The 22,587-nt window shown below is 38.3% G+C and overlaps 2 protein-coding genes across 4 annotated transcripts; both read right to left on the reverse strand.

The window, feature by feature from the left end:
* Positions 1–555: 555 nt before the first annotated feature.
* sack1e (scaffolding CK1 anchoring protein E) lies at positions 556–13,072 on the reverse strand. 2 transcript variants are annotated; one of them, XM_088005698.1, is made up of 9 exons: positions 12,244–13,072; positions 10,916–11,062; positions 6,133–6,257; positions 5,618–6,046; positions 5,059–5,118; positions 3,051–3,101; positions 2,764–2,971; positions 2,161–2,367; positions 556–1,072 (listed from the first exon to the last, which is right to left on the reverse strand). In XM_088005698.1, exons 1-9 carry the CDS (start codon positions 12,706–12,708, stop codon positions 878–880), a joined length of 1,887 nt encoding a protein of 628 aa, XP_087861824.1. In that variant the 5' UTR covers positions 12,709–13,072; the 3' UTR covers positions 556–877. The 2 variants fall into 2 exon arrangements, with proteins under 2 accessions (XP_087861824.1, XP_087861823.1); XM_088005697.1 differs by having other exon boundaries at positions 3,051–3,104; positions 12,244–13,071.
* A 2,437-nt stretch (positions 13,073–15,509) lies between these two features.
* Positions 15,510–21,418, reverse strand: emp3a (epithelial membrane protein 3a (MAM blood group)). Of its 2 annotated transcripts, none has more exons than XM_088005700.1 (5): positions 21,231–21,418; positions 19,335–19,464; positions 19,102–19,204; positions 18,847–18,987; positions 15,510–15,899 (listed from the first exon to the last, which is right to left on the reverse strand). In XM_088005700.1, the coding sequence occupies exons 2-5, from the start codon at positions 19,410–19,412 to the stop codon at positions 15,724–15,726; spliced, it is 498 nt and encodes a 165-aa protein (XP_087861826.1). In that variant the 5' UTR covers positions 19,413–19,464; positions 21,231–21,418; the 3' UTR covers positions 15,510–15,723. The 2 variants fall into 2 exon arrangements, with proteins under 2 accessions (XP_087861826.1, XP_014854128.1); XM_014998642.2 differs by having other exon boundaries at positions 19,335–19,435; positions 21,231–21,415.
* Positions 21,419–22,587: the final 1,169 nt, after the last annotated feature.

Consider the following 22,587-nt stretch of genomic DNA (forward strand, 5'->3'; position numbering starts at 1 on the left):
TTTAACCATCCGGTCTATGAAATCCTATATCTCGTCATACAGACTGCTTTTATAAATGTCCGTGGAAGAATGGTACAACTTCAGAATCTCATGAATTTCTAGCATAGGTTTCCACCTGTGCAGTAAGTCCAGTTAGGAAATGTTTTCCCTACTAATTACTCCTCAGTTTAATGCGAGCGTACGTTTCTGACTGCACTGTGTGAAGTGTAAAGTTTGGTTTGGAAGGGTTTATGGTTTGTCCTCCACCTGAAACCTTTGGGAAGATTTAAGAATAAAACTGTGAGCCAGACCTTTTTGTCCAACATTAGTGTCTGACCTTATAAATGTATTCTTTTGGAGGTAGAGTGAAAAATCTCAACATGGAGATCCCTGAAGCACCTTCTCATAGAAGTTAGCAGGTTCTCCTGTTAACTTCTTCATATGAGGAATGGATCAAGACTGTAACTCATTCCCACCTCAGTGTGAAGCCAAATGAGGCAATATAGTGTATTTAATTCAGCATATTTGCATATTTGTCATGTTCAAATCCCAAATGTTCATGTATTGCAAGTTGAAAACACTAGACTCATCTCTTATTTATTTTCCACTTCACAACGATACAATAATTTGTTGATCTATCACATGAAATCCCTGTAAGACACATTAAAGTCACTTAGTTGTAGGGAAAAAATGTTAAATACAATAAAATAAATACATCAGATTTTGTCAAATAACAAAAATAAAACTACACACTGTCCTGAGCAGCATTAATATTTAATTTATTTTTAGTAACATTCAAGCAGATAAAGCATCTGGGTGTTTATTTTGCACAATGAGGCCTTCTGAGTGTCACCGTTTCAGGAGCTAATAACACTGTAAAGTGTCTGCCTGTCCTTCATCATACTGCGGGTTTTTCTTTGTCTGACTTCAGCTTTCTCAGGTAAAAGCTGGAGCTCAAGGTGGAGTTTAAGGTGGAGCTGCGCGGTCGCTCAGTGGGCATAAAGTTTGCTGGAGGTCGATTTAGAGCGTTTTTCACTCCATCGTTCCTCCTCTGCATCAGCGCTAATGCAGGTGTCATTTGATCCGAGTTGAGCTGGAAAACGAGCAAACAGAAAAAGAAAAGAAATATTAGTTACTCCTCCAGGTGATAAATCTGTTAGTTCACATGTTTGTGCAGTCAAAGGAAACTGTAGAGGGCTTTAAATATTAGTGTTATGGTAAAGAGGCCTTCCAACCTCAAAGCTCATCACTAAAGATAAATAAATAAATACCAGTAGAAACATGAAAAAAGCCGGTCAGCAATTATAAGAAAGGTTTGATTGTGTAACATTGATTATTGGGAAGGGCTTAAATATTTTTTGAAATGCAAATGTTATGATAAAACCACAAATAAAAGCAGATAAAGAATGCATTTTAAAATGATTCTTCTTCATACATTGTTTTATTATCTTCAGCAATGCTTCTCTCATTTCTAAACAAACATTCCCAGCTATATGATGCTGGTAAACGACGTGTCATTTTTACTTTTGTCTCATCAACACAAAGTTCTGCTGAAATAAAGTCAGCCAACCCCTTCTCTCTTTTTTTGAGGTACTTCTTCAGTTTTCTCTTCAGAAGTACTTTGGATCATTTTCATGCTTCAATCTCACTGCTCTGCTTCAATGTTTCCACTTTTTAAAGCAGCACCACCTGAAGTTTAGGGCCTGATCTTTAAAAGGCTTGTGGGTATAAAAATTGGTGCAAACTTTATTTCATGTGCAAATCAGGATTTCAGAGCAAACATGCAATTTAGCACGTTTGCCTTCATTAGTATGCAGAACAAATGAGGTTTAGTGAACCCGAACCAGATTGCAGGTGATGTTTTTGCATCTACTGTATATATAAAGATGTTGAAAATCAGCATGAAGACAACGAAGACATCGCTATTCAGAATGTCTGGAACATTAAAAAGCTATACAATAAAATAATAAAAAATAGATGAGAAATATCACCAGGCAATGTCTATTTTTGTTATGAGTGATTTTAAATATTTTGCTGTATTGTAACACTTTAAAATGCTTATTTTAATGACATGTATTATTGTTATTATTGTAACTTTATGGCTTTTGACTTCATTGTTCTGTTCTGTTCTCTCCATCAGCTGCAGTAAGCACGGGGAGTATCTGCAGATAAATCTCTCACGTTGCCCAGGAAGCGAGGCACTGGGGCCTCCCTGTCGCTGTGATTGTTCTCGCTCAGGTCCATCATGGACTGGGTCCGGTCCGACATGGTGGAGTTCATTCCTTTCCTCAGCATCGCCGGCGTTCCCTGCTTCAGCCTCTTCATGATGTCGCTCACAGAGCTGAAGTTGCCCCGGTGCGGCACCTTCAGGATTAAAGGTTTTTTCTCCTGAGAAAAGCAGAACAGAATCAGCATTCAAGCAGAGTTGGGTAGTAACTAGTTACATTTACTCAGTTGCATTTACTTGAGTAACGTTTTTGGAAAAATTTACTTTTAGGAGTATTTTTTTTCTATGCTATACTTGAGTAATATTAATTTTCTACCCACTGAATGAAGAATAAACATGTTTTAACCAAAAATTCACCAGACACACACCTGGTTTTTGTGTCTGGCAAATTTTTTTTTTTTTTTTTTTGTTACTTACATTAATTATTGTCATTTTCGTCCTTAAAATACCAAAATTTCCTCTTTTTGTCCATCTGATTATATGATTTTTAAATATTAAATGATTGATAATTTGATCAGTTTTACCAAATACTTATCATTAAAGGATCAGAAACTCACCCTGGAAGTCGAGCTGTGCTCTCTCGGACTGACATCGTCTGTTTTGCTATCCTCTTCTTCAAAACTCTCCATCAGAGCAACTGATCGTCTCTTGGAAAGAAACTTATTTGTTGTTTCTGGAGGAACATCGATTCTCCGCTCAGGTTTATTTGCCTGTTTCTCTGCAGAAAGCTCCCTGGAGACGCTCCTCTCTATTAGAAGCTCAGGCCTGCAGGGAAAACAGATTTTTATTTTTTAGCTGAGCTACATTTTATTGTGTGAGGAGTTTGGCATATTTATGATTTTACCTTTTAATTCCCTCAGTAGCTGGTGAGTTTGTTGACAGTACTTCTGCATTGCTGCTGCAGAGATAAAACAATTCTCAGTCAGGTTTTTGGATGAAACAAATGCTAAAGTTCTTGATTAATATAATGTCAAATACAGACATTAAAATATATATTGGCACCCCTCTAGAAAACTGCTGCACATAGATGCATTTTGGCATCACCAGGTCTCCGTGGCAACCATTTGTGCACTAATGTCAGTAAGCTGTTGGGTAATCATGCTGAAACAAAGCTTTTTCTGTCCTACCTACCATTAAAAAATTAAACATGTTGGATTTGCTGAACTGGAGGAGGAAAACAACATTAAACTTTCCACGCAAATACTCCAGCAGGATTCCCGTAAAAAAGGCTGTGGATCTGATTCTTTTCCCAAAGGCCTGGGAACATTCTGAGAGTTCAAATCTGTGAAATGTCAGGTCATGTGATGGGCTTTGTTTCAAAAACTGAAACGTGGGTCTAATTTTAGTTTAGTCACTTGACTGAGCAGAATATCCATCTGTCCAGCGTTTACACCTGCAGAACAAACAATTCATGCACTCATTTGAGGAAAATCTATCAATTATCAGAGGAAGTCAGAGTATTTTCTTCTACACTGTAAAACATTTGAGCTGCATTTAGTTTTGTCTGCTGTCTTCTACGCTTTAAGTCAAATAAATGTAGTGAGTTTTACTTTTGAACCTAAAAATGAGTTTGTGAAAGATAAACTTACAGTAGTAAGTTGTGCTAACTTTTTATTTATTTTGTAAAAACTACAAGAGTTGAATAAACTAGTTTTTATGTTAGCACTTTAAAAAATGTAAATAACAAAAACACAGGAGTGAGAACTATTTCCCAGAATGCTTAGCGGCTTGTTTTTGTATCCTGAGATGGAAGTGCGTTACATTGATCTGACTCCTGTACTAAGGCAAATCTTTATTATAATTATTGAGGATAATGTTCTGTTCACACTAAATGTTTCTAGCAGAATTTATTGTGATGTTTAATACAATTCATCATCAGATCAGAAATTTTGTTCATGCAATTTGAAACAAGAATTTAAATTATTCTAAAGTAAAATAAGTATTTATTTTAACTCTATATTGTGAGTAAAATAGTAGAGAAATGTGTCTCTCTAACTAGGTGAGGACATTTTCTTTTCTTGCATATTGTGAAATAATTATTTGGTTTAAATTGCAGCATTAAGTTAAAACTCTCAATTAAAGATTAATGAACTTAAACAACATTTAGACAATTTGTCTCTTGTTAAATCAACTTCATGAACTTTAATTTCTCAGTTAAACCCAATTAACTCTTGTTGACTTAAATTGGTGGAATTTCATTTTCAAGCTAAACCACCATCAAATGTTTTACAGTGTATGATGGGATGTTGGCGTAACTAAGTTAAAAAATCTAGTTTCCAGTCTAATGACAAGAAAAATTTATCTAAAGATTAAAACTATTATGAATAATAAGAATATAACTTAGTGTCACTCTGTTGTAGATGTCCAATGCAATTATTCCTTGAAAAAACTACTTGAATATTAATTTGTTAATATATTTATGTTAAAAACTTCACTTGGTTCTTTAAAATGTTTAGTTAGAGTTCTAAAGGGCCATTGTGGAAGGTCCAAAGAGCCACTTGTGGCTCCGGAGCCGCAGGTTGTAGACCCTGACATAGATTTACAAAGACTTGCAGGTATAATTGCATCAAAAAGTGATTCTACAAAGTACTGACTCAGGGTGAGTTGAATTTAAAGGCATGCCGCACTTTTCAGATGCAACTTTGTGACGCGATTTTAATATTGTCTTTTCACAACTGTACATTATTCTTTGTATTGGTCTATCATGCAAAGTCCTTATAAAGTTTGTGCGTTTAAAGTGACAGAATATAGAAAAACGCAGTGGAGATGAACAGTTTTAGCATTAATTTTAAGGTTTAATCGGAGGTGCCAAAATATTTTTCCATGTCTGTGAATGCCAATAAAAGACTCACTTGATAGTGTTTGAATTATCTGTCACTCCGGTTGTGAGCGGGGATGTATTTTCATTCATCCTGTTGAATGTAAGAAGATTTCAGAAACAGAACATGACCAGCAAAAAAACATGCATCTGCTAAGATATCTTAGCTTGGTTTGTGTTAAAATTATGTGTAAAAATTAGGGGCTGGAGTTTTCTGGCCAATCTTTAAAAAGCATAACATACCGATACCAATTGTGACCCATATCCAATACTGGTATTTTTGTCTGAAATGTTGCTAGAAAGTTGCTCATTTGGTTACAGTGGGGTGATCATTAACTGGAAACCTGCAGACGTGACCTGGTGGGACGAACTTCTCTCACGGCAGAAAAAAAGAGAAGATTTTTAGACTTTTACCAAGGAAGCTAAGACTGTTGGATAACATCGGCTTCACAGGTAAGTATTGTCTGATCACAGGTCTTCCAAAATGAAGGAAATCAGGACTGATTTATTGGTGCACCTCTAATAGAAATGTAAGTTATATCAATGTATTCTCTTGTCTTCAAGGAGAAAGAGAGATCATCCAGCTACCGTACCTTCTCCTGCTCCACACCAGGTGCTCATTGTGGGTAAATCTGTCCTCAGTGGGGCTGTCCTTATTTATGTCCAGCTGTGACGTTTTCTCAACTATGTTTTCCTTATGTAGACCCAGAAGAGACGCAGGCCGGCTGCTGTCTCTCTGCAGAACGCCCATCGCCTCCCAGTCCAGAAAGACGTCAGCGGGCGGAGAAGGAGGGTTTGTGATCTCTGACTCAGCAGAGAGCCTCTTTAGGAGCCGGAGGTGTGAGAAGTCTTTGGTCTGGTAGTGGTTGTAAACTTGGGGGCCGGCTGTGACTCCCCAAGTGTCGGGAACAGGGACCGAGTCGGCAAAAAGGATCCTGAACTCTCGGTCAAACGAGTCGATAACCGGTCCCCTCAGGACTGTGACAAGCTGCCGGTGAAGATGAGCGCCTGTCCAGGTAAGGCTGGAGGCAAAACAGAAGAAATATCCGGTTAGTTGGCTTACAGACGAAAATGTGTAAGATGCTTTGAAAATGACATTTTTGTTCACCTGTAGTTGCCATGAATCGCTGCCTCTAAATCCACCAGGATGAAATTGTCTTTCATTTCTCCAGCCACCATCTTCCCAGTCCTGGAGCAAAACGTTTTCCCTCCAAGAACCCGAACCCGCATGTACTGACAGAGAGGAAAAAATAAAATAAAGTCAAACTGAAGCTGAAAGAAACTGAGAGCTGCTCTATAGGAGGTCTTTAGGTTCTTCCTGCTAATGGAGAGTTTTTCCTCTCCACTGTCACCACATGCAGGCTCAGCATGAGGGATTTCTGGAATCTCAACAACACAACGTAAGCAGTCGTCTAAAGTTTCTTCAGCCAAGCTGAACCTGATTGCACTGTTTGATAATTAGCATCAATTAGATTTTATGTATCATTGGAACAAATTGACAGCTTAGAACAGCCTGTTGGTGTTTTGTCTGCCACATCAAATCGTTTTCTGTGGAAATCATTAAAACAATATCTGGCTGCTATTTTTAATTTTACTTGTTCACCACATTCTGATTTATAAACAAAAAGTAAAGACAATAATGTACAAACAATTATCAAAAAACAGTCCATGATCAATACGGCTTTCATTATAGATATGAAATTAACTTAAACAGAAATAAGTTTGAATTATTTATCATGATTTAAAATGCCTATTGAGTTATTAATTAAAAAAATGTTTTTTCTAAATTTATGGTATTTCAATGTTTTTCTGTTATTAAATGATCAAATGATGTGATCATGGGCGTAGGTTTGGGTAGGGACGGTAGGGACATGTCCCGACCAATATTCACGGGATATGAAAAAGTCCCGACCAATTTTTCCCATATTGGCTCAAAGAACGTGGATCTACGATCTTTGATTAGCAGCAACAGGCGGTGCGCGGAACGGAAGCTTCTTAGTTTGACATTTATTATGAGCCTCCGAGACCGTGTCGGAACGGTGCTGTCCGGGGGGGGGTGGGGGGAGGGGGAGTCAGTTGAATCGTCGGACGTTCTTTGATTAGCTGCAAAAGGCGGCGGCTAGCTGGGCACACGCGTCTCCTTCTGAGTCTCCGAGACCATGTCGCCACCAAAAAAGAAAAGGACAGACATTAGAAGTTATTTCGCTACGTCGGCTGTAAGTACAGTGAGTGGACCCATAAGTTAGATATCTATCACGCAACGCATTTGTTGTAAAGTCCGGTGTTTAGTAAGGTCAGCACTGAATGTGAGGTAGAATAGGTCTGTTAATTATGTAATATTTTTTCACATAGGATGCTCAGACAGCAGAGCAAGGGGCAGAGCAGAACGATGGAGAGGTGGCTGGAGCTTCAGGGCTCCAGGTGAGGTGTTAGTTCTCAGATATGAAATATACTGTGAAATTATCTCAGTAAATATGGCATTTGAAGTGTTAGTCTTAAATTAAGTTAAGCTAGTGTGAATACAAACCAGGTTACGCTTTGTTTGCTCTATAGGAGGCAGTCAGTGTGAGTGCCAGTGACCAGGGAGTATCCAGAGGATATTTCTTTTGATCTTACTTGTAACGTTTGCTGAATTTTGTAAAGGAAAAAGTAAAGTGTTCTTGAACTGATCTGCTGAGTATGACTGTATCTGGTTGTATACACAAGATGTATGATATGGTTATGGTTGGGGGGAGGGGTTATTAAGCCAATGGTTTCCCCCCCTTCTCAAAAATGTTCGGTGCTCTTCGGTATTTCACTGTGCTGCGGGGAGGGGGGGGGGGGGTCAAGGTCCCCACCAAAACTTAGACCAAACCTACGCCCTTGGATGTGATGTAAACTGACTTGAAACTGAAATTGGTTACGTTCTTCTCTCTGAACCTGATTGTTTTTGATCATAAAACATTGCGAGCCGACAAGAAGGATTAAATTACGGACAGAACAGAAGAGGAAGATCGAAGCTTGGAAACAATCCAAAGCACCCAGCTGAAACGTTTCTGAAGAAGAGCAAACCGAAAACGTAAATGAAAAAATAAAGATAAAAGGCTGAGCCAACTTTAACCCAGCAGAACGACGCTGTGTTGACAAGAGGAGAGGAAACACGACACGCAGCAGAGCATCTCTGGCTCAAAGCAGACGGAAAAATGCAGATCATTCAGTTCAGGCAGGCTGGGAAGTTTGAAGGAAGCGTCTCTGAAGATAATTAAATATTCTAAAAGGGGAAAACACTTAGCAATTACCTCTTTTATTATAAAATATTAACGTAAAAAATATTTCGGCTCTTCTCAAAACTGAAAACATATCAAAGCTTATTTTTTGTAATTGCTGAACAGTTTTGTTTTGTTCTTTTTGATTATTTATCTCTAGTGATGAGCTTCATGCTAATCTTTGAGTTATTTATTTCGAACAAGAAAACAAAGGAAATGTGTATAACCAAGAACAAAACAATTAGCTTACACTACTTTACACTTATTTAATCCTACCCCTTATCTCAATTTAATAAAATATATTACTTACTGATGCATTAATTATCAAAAATGTGTCATTAAAACCATGTTAATGTGCTAAAAAGCCAAAAAAATGAACTATATTACATAGACTAAATGATTACAAACTAATTCAAAACAAGACAAGATAATTTACTGAAACATAATAAAGGCCTGGACAGATTCTCCAAAATACGAATGTTATTATCCAATATGCAGAAAAAAACATGTTAGTGAATTAAAATTTACATCTAAATCTGCCAGGGGTATGAATATTTATGGCTCAACTAAATTTAGTCTGAGATTGAAAAGTGTCTTTAAACCACTGTGTGCAAAAATAAGTCAGTAGAAATAGCAGCCTGATGATTAAATTAAATTTAGTATTTTGTTTGTTTGCGCATTTGTATTCAGTTTTTTAAATAGACTTTTAATTCTGTCTGTTTTTCTTCAACCATAACGTCGTTTCACACCTGCACGTGTTTAGACCTGTTACTTCAATGACTTATTTAAGCAAACAGACAAACCAGAAAGTTCAGAGTAAGTCAAGAAAAATGAAAGAATATCCACTGGTCCAAAACAAGACAAATGCAGGAACAAGACTGTGAAGTTAAACAGAATATGAGAAAGAGAAACTTCACGCATCAATAGACATTTAGTCATTAGGAAGTCCAGACTATTACTAAGAATATGTAAATGAGTTGAGTAAGCTTCATTTGTAAAACCACAGTCAGGTTTTATATCTAACATGTCACATGTATAAAAGGAAGAACTTGGTCTTGGTACTTTTATGTGGAAAAAGTGACTAAACTCTTAACAATATCATATTTAAATATCACACGTGTCGTTTATTTGTCGAGAACAGAAGCAGTTAAGAGTTTAACAATACAATTATTTCTAGATTTTTAGTAAGCAGATAGCTTCAGGACCATTTTTGTGACCCTATAGTGTTTCAACTTGCTCAGAAATGTCAAACTCCAGTCCTCAAGGATCTGTGTCCTGCAGTTTTTAGATGTGCCACCAGGGGCGCACCTACATATTATTCAGGTGGATGCGCAAACATAAATCGGCGCCCCCCCCAACGAAAACACGTGAAAGGTAAAACTCGCTACATTTACATTTACGTGTGCGTGAGGTGAAGGAGTGTAAGGGCGCAGTGAAGTGTACACGAAGGCATCATCGGGGCGCCGCCCCCTCCAGACGGGGTTTTGACGGCCCCTCTGGTGCAGCGCCCCTACGCGTTGCATGCGCTGCATACCCACTTTTTGCGCCACTGTGTGCCACAGGTACAAAACACTGGAATGAAATGGCTTAATTACCTCCTCCTTGTGTAGATAAGTTATCCAGAGCCTTGCTAATGACCTAATTATTTTATTCAGGTGTGGTGCAGCAGATTCACGTCTAAAAGTTGCAGGACAGAGGCCCTTGAGGACTGGAGTTTGACACCCCTGACTCTGTCCTACGTGGTAATTGCTTGGACACCGTTGAAAACTGTAAAGAACCGAATGTAGGGTTCAGGATCACCTTCCAACAGGAAAACAACATAGAGTGAAAGTTACAGGAGAATGGCTTAGAAAAAAGTGTTTCATGCCTTAGAATGGCCTAGTCAAAGTCAAGGACCTAAATCCAGTTGGGGAAATTGGCTACCCCAGATTTTATTTCAAAGTATCAGCGTAAAGATGGCTGAATACAAATTCACCAATTTTCAGATTATTATTTGTAAAACTAAACTTTGAATCACCTTTTCTTTATTTTTTACCTCTTTGCTGGCTTTTGGTGACAATTTTAAATCAAATATCTTGCAGAAAATGTGGTTAAGTTCAACCTTGGCAAACCGCTGTATGTGTACAGCTATTATAGCATTTATGCACTCTAAAAATCAGTCACTGAGTAGGTCGGAAAACACTCTGATCATCTAAGGCACACTGCCCTGAATGTTTTAGGTATTTCCCTGCTTCAACACACATGATTTCAATTGATGGCTGATTAACAAGCTTTTTCTGAACTGCAATCATTTAAATGGGGTATGGTAAAGCAGGGAAACATCTGTGCATGGCAGTGCGCCTTGAGGACCAGGCTTGGGAAACACCGCCTTAGACTGCAAGTCCAGTCACCATCAGCAGCGAAGATTATCCTTTTCATTTTATCAGACCATATTTTCGTCACTCCAAAGAAACGGAGACAGAAATGAATGCAGTGCAACCAGCTAAACCACACGCCGTTAAATCAACATTTCACATTCCCAGTACAAGCGTGCCTATACGCAACAAGTCACACATGCAATCCTAGGGCCGTGTCCGGCGCGGCTTTCATTGCGCCGTGAAGTTCACGTATCGAACAACAATGGCCATGTGTTCGGTGTTGACTCACGGGATGCCTGAGCCTGTTGAGGGTGAAGTTCTGCTGCAGAGACCTTTGGTTCAGGATGATGTAGACGGGCACACCTCGGGAGGCGGCCGTGTGCAAGTCAAATATTATCGCGTTGTCTGTCAGCTGGTCCGTCACCACGGCGATTACCTGAAAACACACAGCAGGGTTTCAGAAACCACAACACACTGCCTCTATGTTGATATTAACCCTTCAATGCACGAATAGGATCCTTTGTGTCAGGAATTTTTTCCCCATTGTTTTTTATTTCTTAAGGCATAAAAAAGGTAGGTCTTTTTTTTTTTAAATGGTTTTAGGTGATCCATTGTAATTTTCTTCAAATACGAAGCTGTTATTTGAAAAATACATCAGCAGTATTGTTCTTTAGGGCTTATCTGATGTCACAATATTTTGTTTTTTACCTGCAAGAGTCGTCTAGAGTAGGAGAGACCGGGTAGGTTGACATGCTTTTTTTTGTCTGTCGGCCATATTGGATTTAACAAAACTAATTTCTTGCATTTACAGCTAATGGCCAGTAGTTGATGGTGTATTTTATGATGCAATAGTGTCCACTTTAGTGGTCTGTGTGCATTTATAACATAAAAATCCACAGAAGCACAAGAAAATAGCTTTTAGGAAGCTGTCCACTGTAGTGACCGATATGCATGAAAAGGTTAAATGTCGGCGTCAGATGCTTGTTAGTGAGCTACTATTTTAAAGAAATGCTTCTCACTGTGGGAATGTTTGTTTCCTTTGTGTTTTGGGGTGAGAGGTTAGAAGATGTAAAACTTTTCCTTTTTTGCAATCTTTGGATTTACTTTACTTTTGTAGATTGCCTTCTGTCTTTTAGATGAAATGTATGGAAATTGCTGCATTTATTTTGTCTAATTTTCATGCGCCATGCAAATATGACTTCGATTTAAGCTCCGTGAATTAATGCAAACGCACTTTGAGTTAAAACGTATCTAAAAGTGTAAACTTCAACTTTCATTATGTAAAAAGAAATTTAGATAAAATCATTTTGGAAAGTTTTATTTTAAAGTTTAGAGTTTTCTCCCATCTTTAAAGCTGCAGAATTTTTTTTTTTACATATTTGTTAAAACTATCTTTATGCAGCATAATATGAGACAGACAATCTGATAACACTGAGCTCCTCTACCTTCTTCCCCATGTGGTCTTACTGTTTGCAGCTTTAACTGTCACCCTCAAAATGCTTACATGTTGACACCAGAGTCATTATGACAGTTTAGGGGTTAAATAGTAAAAAATTAACCCAAACGGAACCATATTTACTCCCATGATGCTTTGTTTTCAGAATAACATTCACATACCGTTTTGGCTGCTTGTAAGTGTCGCCTGATGACCTCTCTGATTTGCAGGTCTCCCTCAGCAGGATGGCTGGAGTGGACTGTGACGCTGTTCTTCGGAACCCCAGCGGGTTTCTCCGGCCAGCCGAGCTCCAGGTTGGGGACCGGGACGTCCCATTGGTAGGGGTCGTAGGTGGAGCAGATCTTCTCCGAGTCGACGCTCCTATCGGCTCCGTTCTGGTCTCCCACCAGCGGCTCGTGGAAGTGATAATTCTGAGCCCAGCTGCTTATCCGACTCACCTCTTCAGGAGATAAGAAGTAGCTTGAAAGATCCGGGCCGATGGAGCCGTAGAAGGCCTCAGGTCCGCTGTCAAGGAGCCTCTCCACGGCTTCGCGCTCTCGCTCAGAGTGGAGGAACTGAGGCGAGGTCTCGTCCACCGGCAGGAAAACCACATTCTCATTCAGACTCTGCTCCTGGGAGTTCGACATGATTCCAGATGATGCCTTCACTGTCCCTTCAAATCATTTCCACCTAGAGAAAATCTGGTCTTCCTGTTCACAAAAGGTCATGCTACGTCCAGGCTGTCAATAAATGTCCAGGCTCAGTCATCCAGTATTGAGGTCTTCACTTGTGTGAATTTTACAATCTGTCCAGAGGGCGTCGGATATCTCAGTCTCCACGGTTCCTCTTCAGATGAAGGAAAAACATTAACCACATTTTACAATCTCCAGCAGCTCCGTCTCCATAAACAGAGGAGCAGAAACATCCGCGAGTCCAAATGACAAGTAAAAAAGACTCGCAGCATTCCTCCTCACCTGCTGTGCTGCTCTGGGTGTAAGAGCTGAAGTGCTGCCGGTGAGCTTGTGTTTCGTCACCAGTCCCTCCCCTTGGGTGAGTTTGATCGCACTCCTGAAACTCCTCCACTCCTTCCTGCTGACATTGTTCTCAGATTCCAGACATTCAGTGCAGCTGACACATGGCTTCGCGGTGTGAGACACCCTGTCATCGCCCAATCCCTTCAGTCTCCACAGCAATGCAAATACGTTTCATGTCATTCAGACTTTTTCACATTTTGCACAACTCTTCAGTGGAGTTCATGGGGTTTTATGGAAAAGATCAACACAAATGGGCACTTCATTGTGAATTGGAAGAAGGTTTTTAATATACTTTTTCTTGCACATAAGATTCTGAAAAGTTTGGAATTCCTTTTGCATTTAACTTTTTTCAGACTGATATTCAGTTTTACACCCAAACTGACAGACTGAGCCGAGAAATGTGCTGAGATTCACAGGTGGGAGAATCTGTTGAGATGATAATCATTTGCTCCTTAGTGCCTGACTTAATATCATGTAGATTAACAATAGATATTTATTGTTCATTTGAATGATACACCTACAGAATGATGCACCCAATTCACATCATTAGGTATGATGCGATTTAAGCATCATACCTAATGATGCTTAAATCATTAGGTATCATTAGGTATCATCATACCTAATGATTCGCATCATTAGGTATGATGCGAATTAACCACATTAGGCACATACTGTAAACATTCATCCATCCAATGTGTGCATTCATGTCTAGCGGTGCAGGGCTGCATGGAGGGCTGGACTATCTCTTCAGGGGTCGTTTTTGCACCCTGGACACTCTGCAAAGCCATCAGAGAGCAACATAGAGACACACAGAACAAGCAGCCATACACAGTCCCTTCTTAAGGCAATTTAGAGTGATTAAATAACGTGTTTTGGACCTGTGGAGTATGTCACATATGCAGGGGGAGAACATGCAAACTCCATGCAGAAAGACCAACATGGATTCAAACCAACAACCTTCTTCAACAAAATCCCTTTCCTGCACAATCGCAGAGGCTGCTATTTCATTGCAATTAAAAAAACAGTTATAAATTGTTTTTGAATAATCACTTTGCTTCACACTCCCAGGTACAGGTATCACCTTTATTCATCAAAGAAAAAAATGCTCAACTGTTAACTAGTTCACATTCCAGCCAGTAGGTGGTGACAAAACTCCTATTGGGATCCTGGGAAAAGGAAACATAAGGTTCTTAGTTGGCGTTTGTGATCTACACCTTGAGTCAGAACCAGTTTGATGCAAATTTTCAACTCTTGTCCGAAAGCGGTTTGTCCTGCACTCTACAAATTATGAGATGTCCCATGTAGCGTTTTCCCTGGAGCTATGTAGGAAACACAGCAAACAATCGTGACAAACAATCTGGTCAGCACTGATGGTAAGACAGATTGAGTTTAATGCAGAGTATTAAACTGATGCTGCACAAGACTTCCCTGGGAGGAGGTTGACTTTCCACCAAGAGGTCACCAGTAAACACACAACCAGAGAACTAATAAAAAACATAAGTATTAGATTGGCTCAAAGCCCAGACGTAAATCAATCAGACTTAAAACTTGATGTTCAAAGAGGCGCTCCTTCAAATCTGACCAAGCTTGATCTGTTTTGAAAAGAAGATTAAGCAAAAGATTCAGTCCCAAGTTGTGCAAAGCTGGTAGAGATGTACAGACTTGCAAGTGTAATTACAATGAAAGACCGGAGCTTAATACAAATACATGACGTGTAATTTTCCTTTTGTTTCATTGATGCGCTTTGTCTTGATTTCTCACTCAAAAGCCTTTAAAGCACATTTATGTTTGTGGCTATAGTGTCACAAAAATGTCTAAATAATTTTATGAGACATTTTTTTAGAGAGTACTGCGTTGGATGTTTGGTTTCTGCTGGTTTCTCTCTCCACCTCTCCTAGAGGTGTGTGAGGTTTGAACAATATTTCCAGGTATCTGACGTTCACCTCACAGTTATCCTTTCAGACTGGTTCGGCCTGACGGATGGGTTAACAGGCAACATTTTACCTGGTAACTGTTGCGAGGCAGCCTTCCTCTCTGCAGGCAACAGGTGCAACCACATCGCTTTCTTTTTGATTTAGTAGGAAATACTTATTACACCAAACCCACGCAAAGGCCATTCATGGCAAGTGGCTTCCTTATTTGTCCCCAGTCAGTTCTGCAGAAAAATGGTGAGGCCATAGTTTGACAAGATAAACAATGAAAGCCACGAATGAGCTACAGATTAAAACTCAAAGAGAAAGAGTCTCGTACAGCTGCTTAGTGCCATATTCTTGCACAAAATGAATCCAAATGCAAATTTTAGTCCCATTAACACAGAAACCCTCTCCAGTAAAGGAGAGATCTCTCAACGATGTGCTTCTTTGAAAATATTAAAATAAGCAATGTGAGTGCTTCAAAATGATCCCAAACAATGATTAAAAACAGGTTATGAGTTTATTCTTTTCTTTCATAATGCTTCATATTACACAATGAGCTTAGAGCTCAAATAATTTCTGAGATGCTATCAAGATAATTTCACCATACAGGAGAAAAAAATAAAATAAAATGCTTCACTCCTGGATATTAAACCTCGTTCTATTTAAAGATTCTCTGAAAACAGCTCCCTCTATGTATTTATCTCTTCTTGCCTCACTGCTTCTTTCGCAGATGGACGTACAGGACTCCACTGACGAGAAGCAGAGGGACGCACAGCCACGCCAGGATGACGCAGAAGCCAAAGCGTCCATTGCTTGGATCTTTGGAGTTACTTAGAATCTCCTTTCTGTGGAAGGTGAAGATGAGGCAAGCGGCAAAGTCTGTAAAACCTGCAAGAATAAAAAACCCCGTCATATTTATTGACACGCTACAGAATCTACCACAGCGCCTGAATCCAACACTAATGATTTGGCTGCAACAATGGTTATTTAATTCAGCATTTGATAAAACTTAAGATTATAAAGATAATGTTAAAAAGGTAATGTGGCTCAAATGTTAAAGTCTTTAATCATGACACGTATGATAAATGATTTCAGGCAGTTTTCCCAGCTTTAATGTGACGTAAATTATTTGCAAAGCCAACAAATCTTTGGGATAAAGGCGTAACAACCTGATTGCATAAGTGTGTACGCCCTTAAACTAATAATGTGTGGAAGCACCTTTTGATTCATTCGGTCTTCTTTGTTGACTTGGTAATATTTACCAATTCTGCTTCAAAGTTTCTCCACATATCAGATTGAGAGGAGTTTGAGTTCATCAGACAGCTAAGCTTGGCTTGTAGCTTATCTTTAGATGAAACTCTATCCTTAATCCAGAGAATACAGGCGACTAATGTCACAAAATACAGACAAAAACTCCTTCATCTGTTTATTTTTATTGTTCATGCACTCAGTGACGTACTTTATGATTCTTATCTCCAAATCGTGATAGATATAACTAGCAGGAAATTTACTTGTTTTGCTGTAAACCTCCCTGACCAGTTTCCATCCTTTCCTTGTATCAGTTTTAGAGAAACATTCTGTCTTAGCAGTTTTGATTAATATCTTTTTCAATCACCAATAACTTAGTCTTCACTGTATCATGGTTCACATATTTACATCGTATTGCCAAATGCTTTTGCTCATCTGCCTTCAGACACATTTACCAAATTCAGTTTGTTTAAAAGTGTGGTCTGGAATATTTCTTAGCTATTTTTCCAGAGGTCAGACACTGATGTTGGATGAGACATCTTGGCTCTCATCCAATACACCAGGCCAGTCAAATTCTTCTATGGGGAAATTTTTCTGCCATAATTTGACTGCACACATTTTCAGTTTGAAAGCAGGACTTCATGTCTTTCTTCTCAAAACTTGTAATGCTTGTACTCAAAACTTCTGCTCTCTTTCAAATATTTTCTGTGCTTTCTTGGACCTTTCTCCTCATGCTCAAACCCTGTCTCTGCTCGGATCAAACCTTTCTGCTCGGATCAAACCTTTCTGCTTGGATCAAACCTTTCTGCTCGCATGCAAATTCTTTTCTGCTCTTTCGGAACCAAAAGTACCGTCGCCTGGCAACCTCTCAGCCAATAGAATGAAAGTGTTGTACTGGGTGCGTTTGTTTCCTTCCAGTTTGGTGCCTGACGATATCTGTGCTCTCGACTTGCGGCAGTAAAATTCCCCCATATTCTTCCACACCAATATCATGTCTTTATATACATTTCTTTATGAACTTGTGCGCTGTCATTTTAAAACAACAGAAGGCAAATTGTTTCTACAAAGTTGGAACAATGGGATTGATTAAAATACCTAAGTAAGTGTGCAATGAAAACATGTAGAGAGGAGTCTGGGTACTTGTAAGGGATATGGATATTTCTCCAAGTGCCTGTTTAAAAGTAAAAAACTTTTTTGAGCTTTATATCATAATATTGATATAACATAGGAGCCAGGTGTGGTGAAACAGGAAGACAGCTAAAAGCTGCAGGATTGAAATTTGACACAACGGTCTTAAAAAGACAGAAGCTCAATTTCCAGGCGTCAAATTAAGTCATATTTGGTATATACAGCATTTTTACAACAACTGAAGCTAACACAATTACTTGATTGTGCTATAAAAGGCCCTATGTGACTGGAAAATACAAAAAAAAAAAAAAAAAAAACCAGAACACCAATATCAGCCATATCTAAAGCATTCATAATTATTTTTAAAATGTCTGATCTGGTCACTTTATCCCCTGAAAAATTCAGATATGGGAAGATGAGCCTGTTGTGTGAACGGGGCCTTTTGCCAGACAGAAAAGCACGATTTGTTCCTCTAAACAGCCTTCTCCTCTGCTCCAGAGGACTGATCTACATTCCCACTTGGTGACGTAAGTTTTGGATGCAGCTGCTCGTCCAGACCTCATTCCACATGGAGTTTGTCTGCAGCCACTGGCTCTGCAGAAGGCTGGTGACCTCTGAACTCTGTGTGCTGCAGGATCTAGGATCTTATACATACTTAATGGCTTAGTTTTTGACATTAATCTCTTCTACTTTGCTATAACACTAACAGCCGACTGTCAGTTTAGTAGCAAGAAAACTCAAGACTGGACTTTTTGCACAGTTAAAAACTTAATTTAATTATTTGGAGGCTTGAGCAAATATGTGTGTTAAATAAAATAGAGCAGAAATACAAAGGGGAAATTCAGGTGTAACAGAAGCATCAGGTATAAAGGCTCACACAAAAAAGAGTTACTGAAGTGTTAAAAGCAGTACATAAAAAAACAATATTGGCAACAATAATAGTGATGATAATATACTGTACAAAACTGTAACAGAAAATACTGTGTGGTTCTTAGAAACACTCGCGATCCAAGGGATGTGCAACTGAGCCGGATCACTTTTACAAAAATGTACATATTGTGCATATGTGTTGAACATTGAAAAAATAAACTATTTTCAGAGAAAATGTGTGGAAATGTTATTTTAAAATGAGTAAGAACTGGGCAGGTGATTGAGCAAACGTCATCATGTATGTAAATACTTAATGATTTTGTTGGAAGCAGCGTTTCTTTGTCCTGACTGATACATTTGTCGAGTATTTCTTTTTATCCCTTTGATCCTTTCCAAAGTCCAAGAAAATCTGACTCAGATATCAGAACTTCATTTAAAGTTAATCAGATTCCTTAAAATTAATCTCAGATTTGTTTGTGTTAAGTTTAATCGTACATGTTGATGTCAAACAGGTTTTAAAACAATTTGTTATTGTTTTGAGATCCACTCTATATCTTTAATATTTACTAAGATAAAGTCATAAAATTACCTGCGAATGCCTGGCAGAGGCCTGTAAAGTAGAAGAGACGTCCCTTGGACAAGAAGATGAGCTGACCCAGAAAAACCAGGAGAGAGACGGACGAAAAGACCACAGACAGGATCATGAGGGCCTGAACGGACTGGAGCCAGTCTGGGAAAAGTGGGGGGGGGGAAGAAAAGGAGTGTTAGACAGAACAATAAACACAATATTTATTCAAAAGAAGAATCTAATTTGTATAAGTTGAGTAATTTGTTGATATTTTACCGCTTTCGGTGGCTGCTGCACAAACCCAGGTTTGCGTGGAGTTCGTGTAGAAGCAGTTGTGCCAAAGGTCAGTGATTTCTGTCTCTGTCCAAACCCACCAGGACTGCAACGATGAAACCAGTTAGTTAAAAGCTCTGGACTGCATGTCTCCTTTTGTAAAAGCAGAATGTATGATGGCGCCCTCTAGTGTTTAAACAAGGATAGAGCACATTCAAACTAATTCTCCATCCAACCTTTTCCAGTGTGGCGATGAAAAGCATGGCCAAGCTGACCAAATGCAGGACAGTCACGGATACCAGCAGACACACCATGGCTGTTTGCAGCACAATACGTCCTGCGGCCAAGCAATCAAAACAGAAGAAACTATTGTTTAACCATTAAATAATTTCCAGCAGACACACTTTTACCAATGATAAACATTTTATTTTTCCATGTTTTAAAATGCAGAGAGTTAATTTGTGGCTCCTGAGGAAACTCAGCTCTTTCATCATGCAGCTTTTCACCTGTGATGAGGATCTTATTTATCAAAGCACAAGAAAGAGAAGTGGAGGTGAGGCCACTTTCTGAGGCAAACTTTGTCACTTCTTAACTCATGCAACAAACAAACATAAAACTTTTTCACCACAGATGTTGGATGAAGTGATTCTGTTAAGGTTGGTAATCTTCTGCTATATTTAACAACCAGAAGGCACAGGAAATGTTTTTAAGGCTTATGTCATGCTGCTAAGACTAATTTAATAAAAAACTCAACAAAACCAGGATTTTGATTTATGAAAATTAAGTTAATTAATGTCACATATATTTAAAAGTCCCTGCAGGGGAAGAAAAGGCTGTATTCACTCAGTTCTGCTTTTCTGTTGTGAATTAAGGGAAATAAAATTCTATATTTAAATAATGACGTTGTAATATAAATGACGTGTTCAGATGCAGCAAGTAAAATAAGTATTGAACATATCACAACTTTTCATTTTAAACATATTTCTCAATTACACATTGACCCAAGTAGTGCATGAATGAAAAGAAACCAAAAATAAATAAAAATCTGAAATTAAGTTATGTGTAACAATATGAAATGACACAGGATTTAAGTATTAAATACTTAATGATTTTCATTTAATACTTTGTATTTGGTAATGAACAGCTTCAAAACATGGAGGAACAGCTCTGCACTGAAAGCTCTGCATCTTTTTTGTTATTTTGACCATTTCTCATTTAAATAAATGTTACATTTTTGCTTAGAATTTCAGAGACATGTCAGTAGTTTATAGAATAAAAGAACAATGTTCTTTCTACTCAAACATTTACCTACAAATAATAAAATCAGAGAAACCGATTATTTTAAGTGGTCTCTTAATTCTTTCCAGAGGTGTATATTTACCTATATGTTTTTAGTTGTGATGGATTTAATTATCCTTTCAGCTGCAGTTTGTCCAAAAAGTTGCAGGCAGTGAAAAATAACATTTTTAATTAGCTAGCCAGCCGTCGTCTGATTATGATAAAAGTGAAAGTACCGTAACCACATTTAGATTTAAAACTTGCTCCTCTTCACTTATCTGAAATAAATGCACCATGTTGCAAGTGTACACCCTAATATTTGGACTGTTAGTAAAACCTTTAGCTGATAGAAATGCATCCATTTTTACCCTGATCTCTGGAATTACTTTCAAATAAATCCTGACATTCAGTGTTAATGTTTAGGATGGAATATGGACATAAGCATCAGTTCATTGCTTCTTCTTCTTGCTAAACTTTTACATTCCAGTTAGAACAAATTGATTTGTGATAAAGCAACACAGTACGTTGCCATTGTCAGTGTAACGTATCCACAGTAAAACTCTAGACAGGGAGGCTTGATCCTTCCATGTGCTGTGTTATTGTCAGGAAGTGGTCAGAGGGAAATGTGTTTGAACGACTCTTTGACTATATGCAGATGTAACTTTGGAGTCTTACAAATGCAAACCAGTCATAAATACACAAAACCGTCATTCTACTCGTGTAAAACACTCAGTCCAAAGCTATTTTAGGACATTTAATTACGTCTGCAAGCTCTCTGGTTAAAAATATGCAATGATCTATTTTGGTGTATGTAATCTAATGTGCGCCAGGCTGCTGCAAAGAGAAAAACTTACCGTTATGTTCAGAGCAGCAGGATATAAACTCCTGGATCCTCTGATGGTTCAGCTGCTGTTCTGCTGTTTTCCTCTCGTCTTTCTTCTGCGGAGGCGTTTGGGAAAATTAACTTGAAGAAAAGAGTGCAGAGGAGGAATGCAGAGTTGGGCATAGGAGGGGTTCTCTACACCCATTTCCTCAAAAACGTTTCCCTGCCCTCCCCCTAAGAGCTGCGGTCAACAGATTTCTGGTGCTGTGTTGGGCAACTGTACCAGATATATAGCGTTTCCCTGGTGATGCATAAACACACAAATTAGTGACCAACACTGTATCCAACACAGCAAAATACTCATTGTTTGATTTTCCATTGTGAACTGGAAACACAAGGATTGCAAGAACAGGATTTACTACATGTGGAAGTTGTGCTCCATTTCTGCAAATGTCTTCTTGGTGTCCGTCCAGCTGTTCATAAAAGCTACAACTTCCTCCATGTGGCAGCTGGGAAAGAGACAGGAAAAAGCAGATTACTTTTGATCGCTAATGAGCAGGAAGTCTCAGACCACCCAGAGCACAAAACAACAGCTGAAGAAATTCTGACTTAAATCAAATAAAAGTTTCACTTTTTATTATTTAAGTTTCATTCTTTCTCTCTAAACAGTCTTTTTTTTTATTTAATTGACATTGACTTACATTTGGGTGTGTTGATATGCTTGATGTATAAAATTTGCCAATAATATATGATGCATCTCAAGCTGTAAAGAAAATACTTCCAAACTACAACACCAGTGATACAGACAGAGTATACAAAGTATTTAAAAACTGTACTCAAGTAAGAATAGCACGACTTCAACATACTTTTATTCAAAGTAAAAAGTAGCCGGTCAAGAAATTACTCAAGTAAGAGTAAAACAGTATTTGGTAAAAAAAAAAAAAAAAAAAAAAAAAAGAGAAAAAAATCTGCTTGAGTACTGAGTAACTGATTAAATTATTAATCATTCAATATTTAAAAATTACATCATCAGAGTAAAGTTTAGTGGAGATTTTGGTGTTTTAAGAACCAAAAGGACAATAATTTATCCAGAATAAGGCAAAGTAAATTTTTTCCAAGTTTCTTTCAGTATAAAACTTATGAAACGTCAACAAAACCTCCAGCTGTGTGTCTGTGTCTGGTGATTTTCTGGTTAAAACATGTTTGTTCTTCATTCAATGGGAAGAGAAATCAGAAATTTTACTCAACTAAGAGTAAAAATACTTCAGAATAAAATTACTCAAGTAAAATTAAGAGGTACAGGTTAGTAAAAATACTCATAAAAGTATTTTTTTTTCAAATAAGTTACTCAAATAATGTAACTGAAGAAATGTAACCAGTTACTACCC

This window comes from Poecilia mexicana, unplaced genomic scaffold (assembly GCF_051168715.1).
Source record: "Poecilia mexicana isolate PSO_F unplaced genomic scaffold, ASM5116871v1 scaffold_5, whole genome shotgun sequence".
Taxonomy (NCBI): domain Eukaryota; kingdom Metazoa; phylum Chordata; class Actinopteri; order Cyprinodontiformes; family Poeciliidae; genus Poecilia; species Poecilia mexicana.

Bases quoted from the DNA above. Each gene is read 5' to 3' on its own strand.
- sack1e (XM_088005697.1), bottom strand. From the start codon at position 12,708: ATGTCGAACTCCCAGGAGCAGAGTCTGAATGAGAATGTGGTTTTCCTG. The intron at 6,047-6,132 runs GTGAACAAAAAT...TTTTGCCTCCAG, and splicing joins GCGATTCATGGCAACTACAG to CCTTACCTGGACAGGCGCTC. The intron at 5,119-5,617 runs GTACGGTAGCTG...TACATTCAACAG, and splicing joins CTGGTGTGGAGCAGGAGAAG to GATGAATGAAAATACATCCC.
- emp3a (XM_088005700.1), bottom strand. From the start codon at position 19,412: ATGGTGTGTCTGCTGGTATCCGTGACTGTCCTGCATTTGGTCAGCTTG. The intron at 19,205-19,334 runs GTTGGATGGAGA...TCATCGTTGCAG, and splicing joins TCATCGCCACACTGGAAAAG to TCCTGGTGGGTTTGGACAGA. The intron at 15,900-18,846 runs GTAATTTTATGA...TTATTCTTGCAG, and splicing joins CCTCTGCCAGGCATTCGCAG to GTTTTACAGACTTTGCCGCT.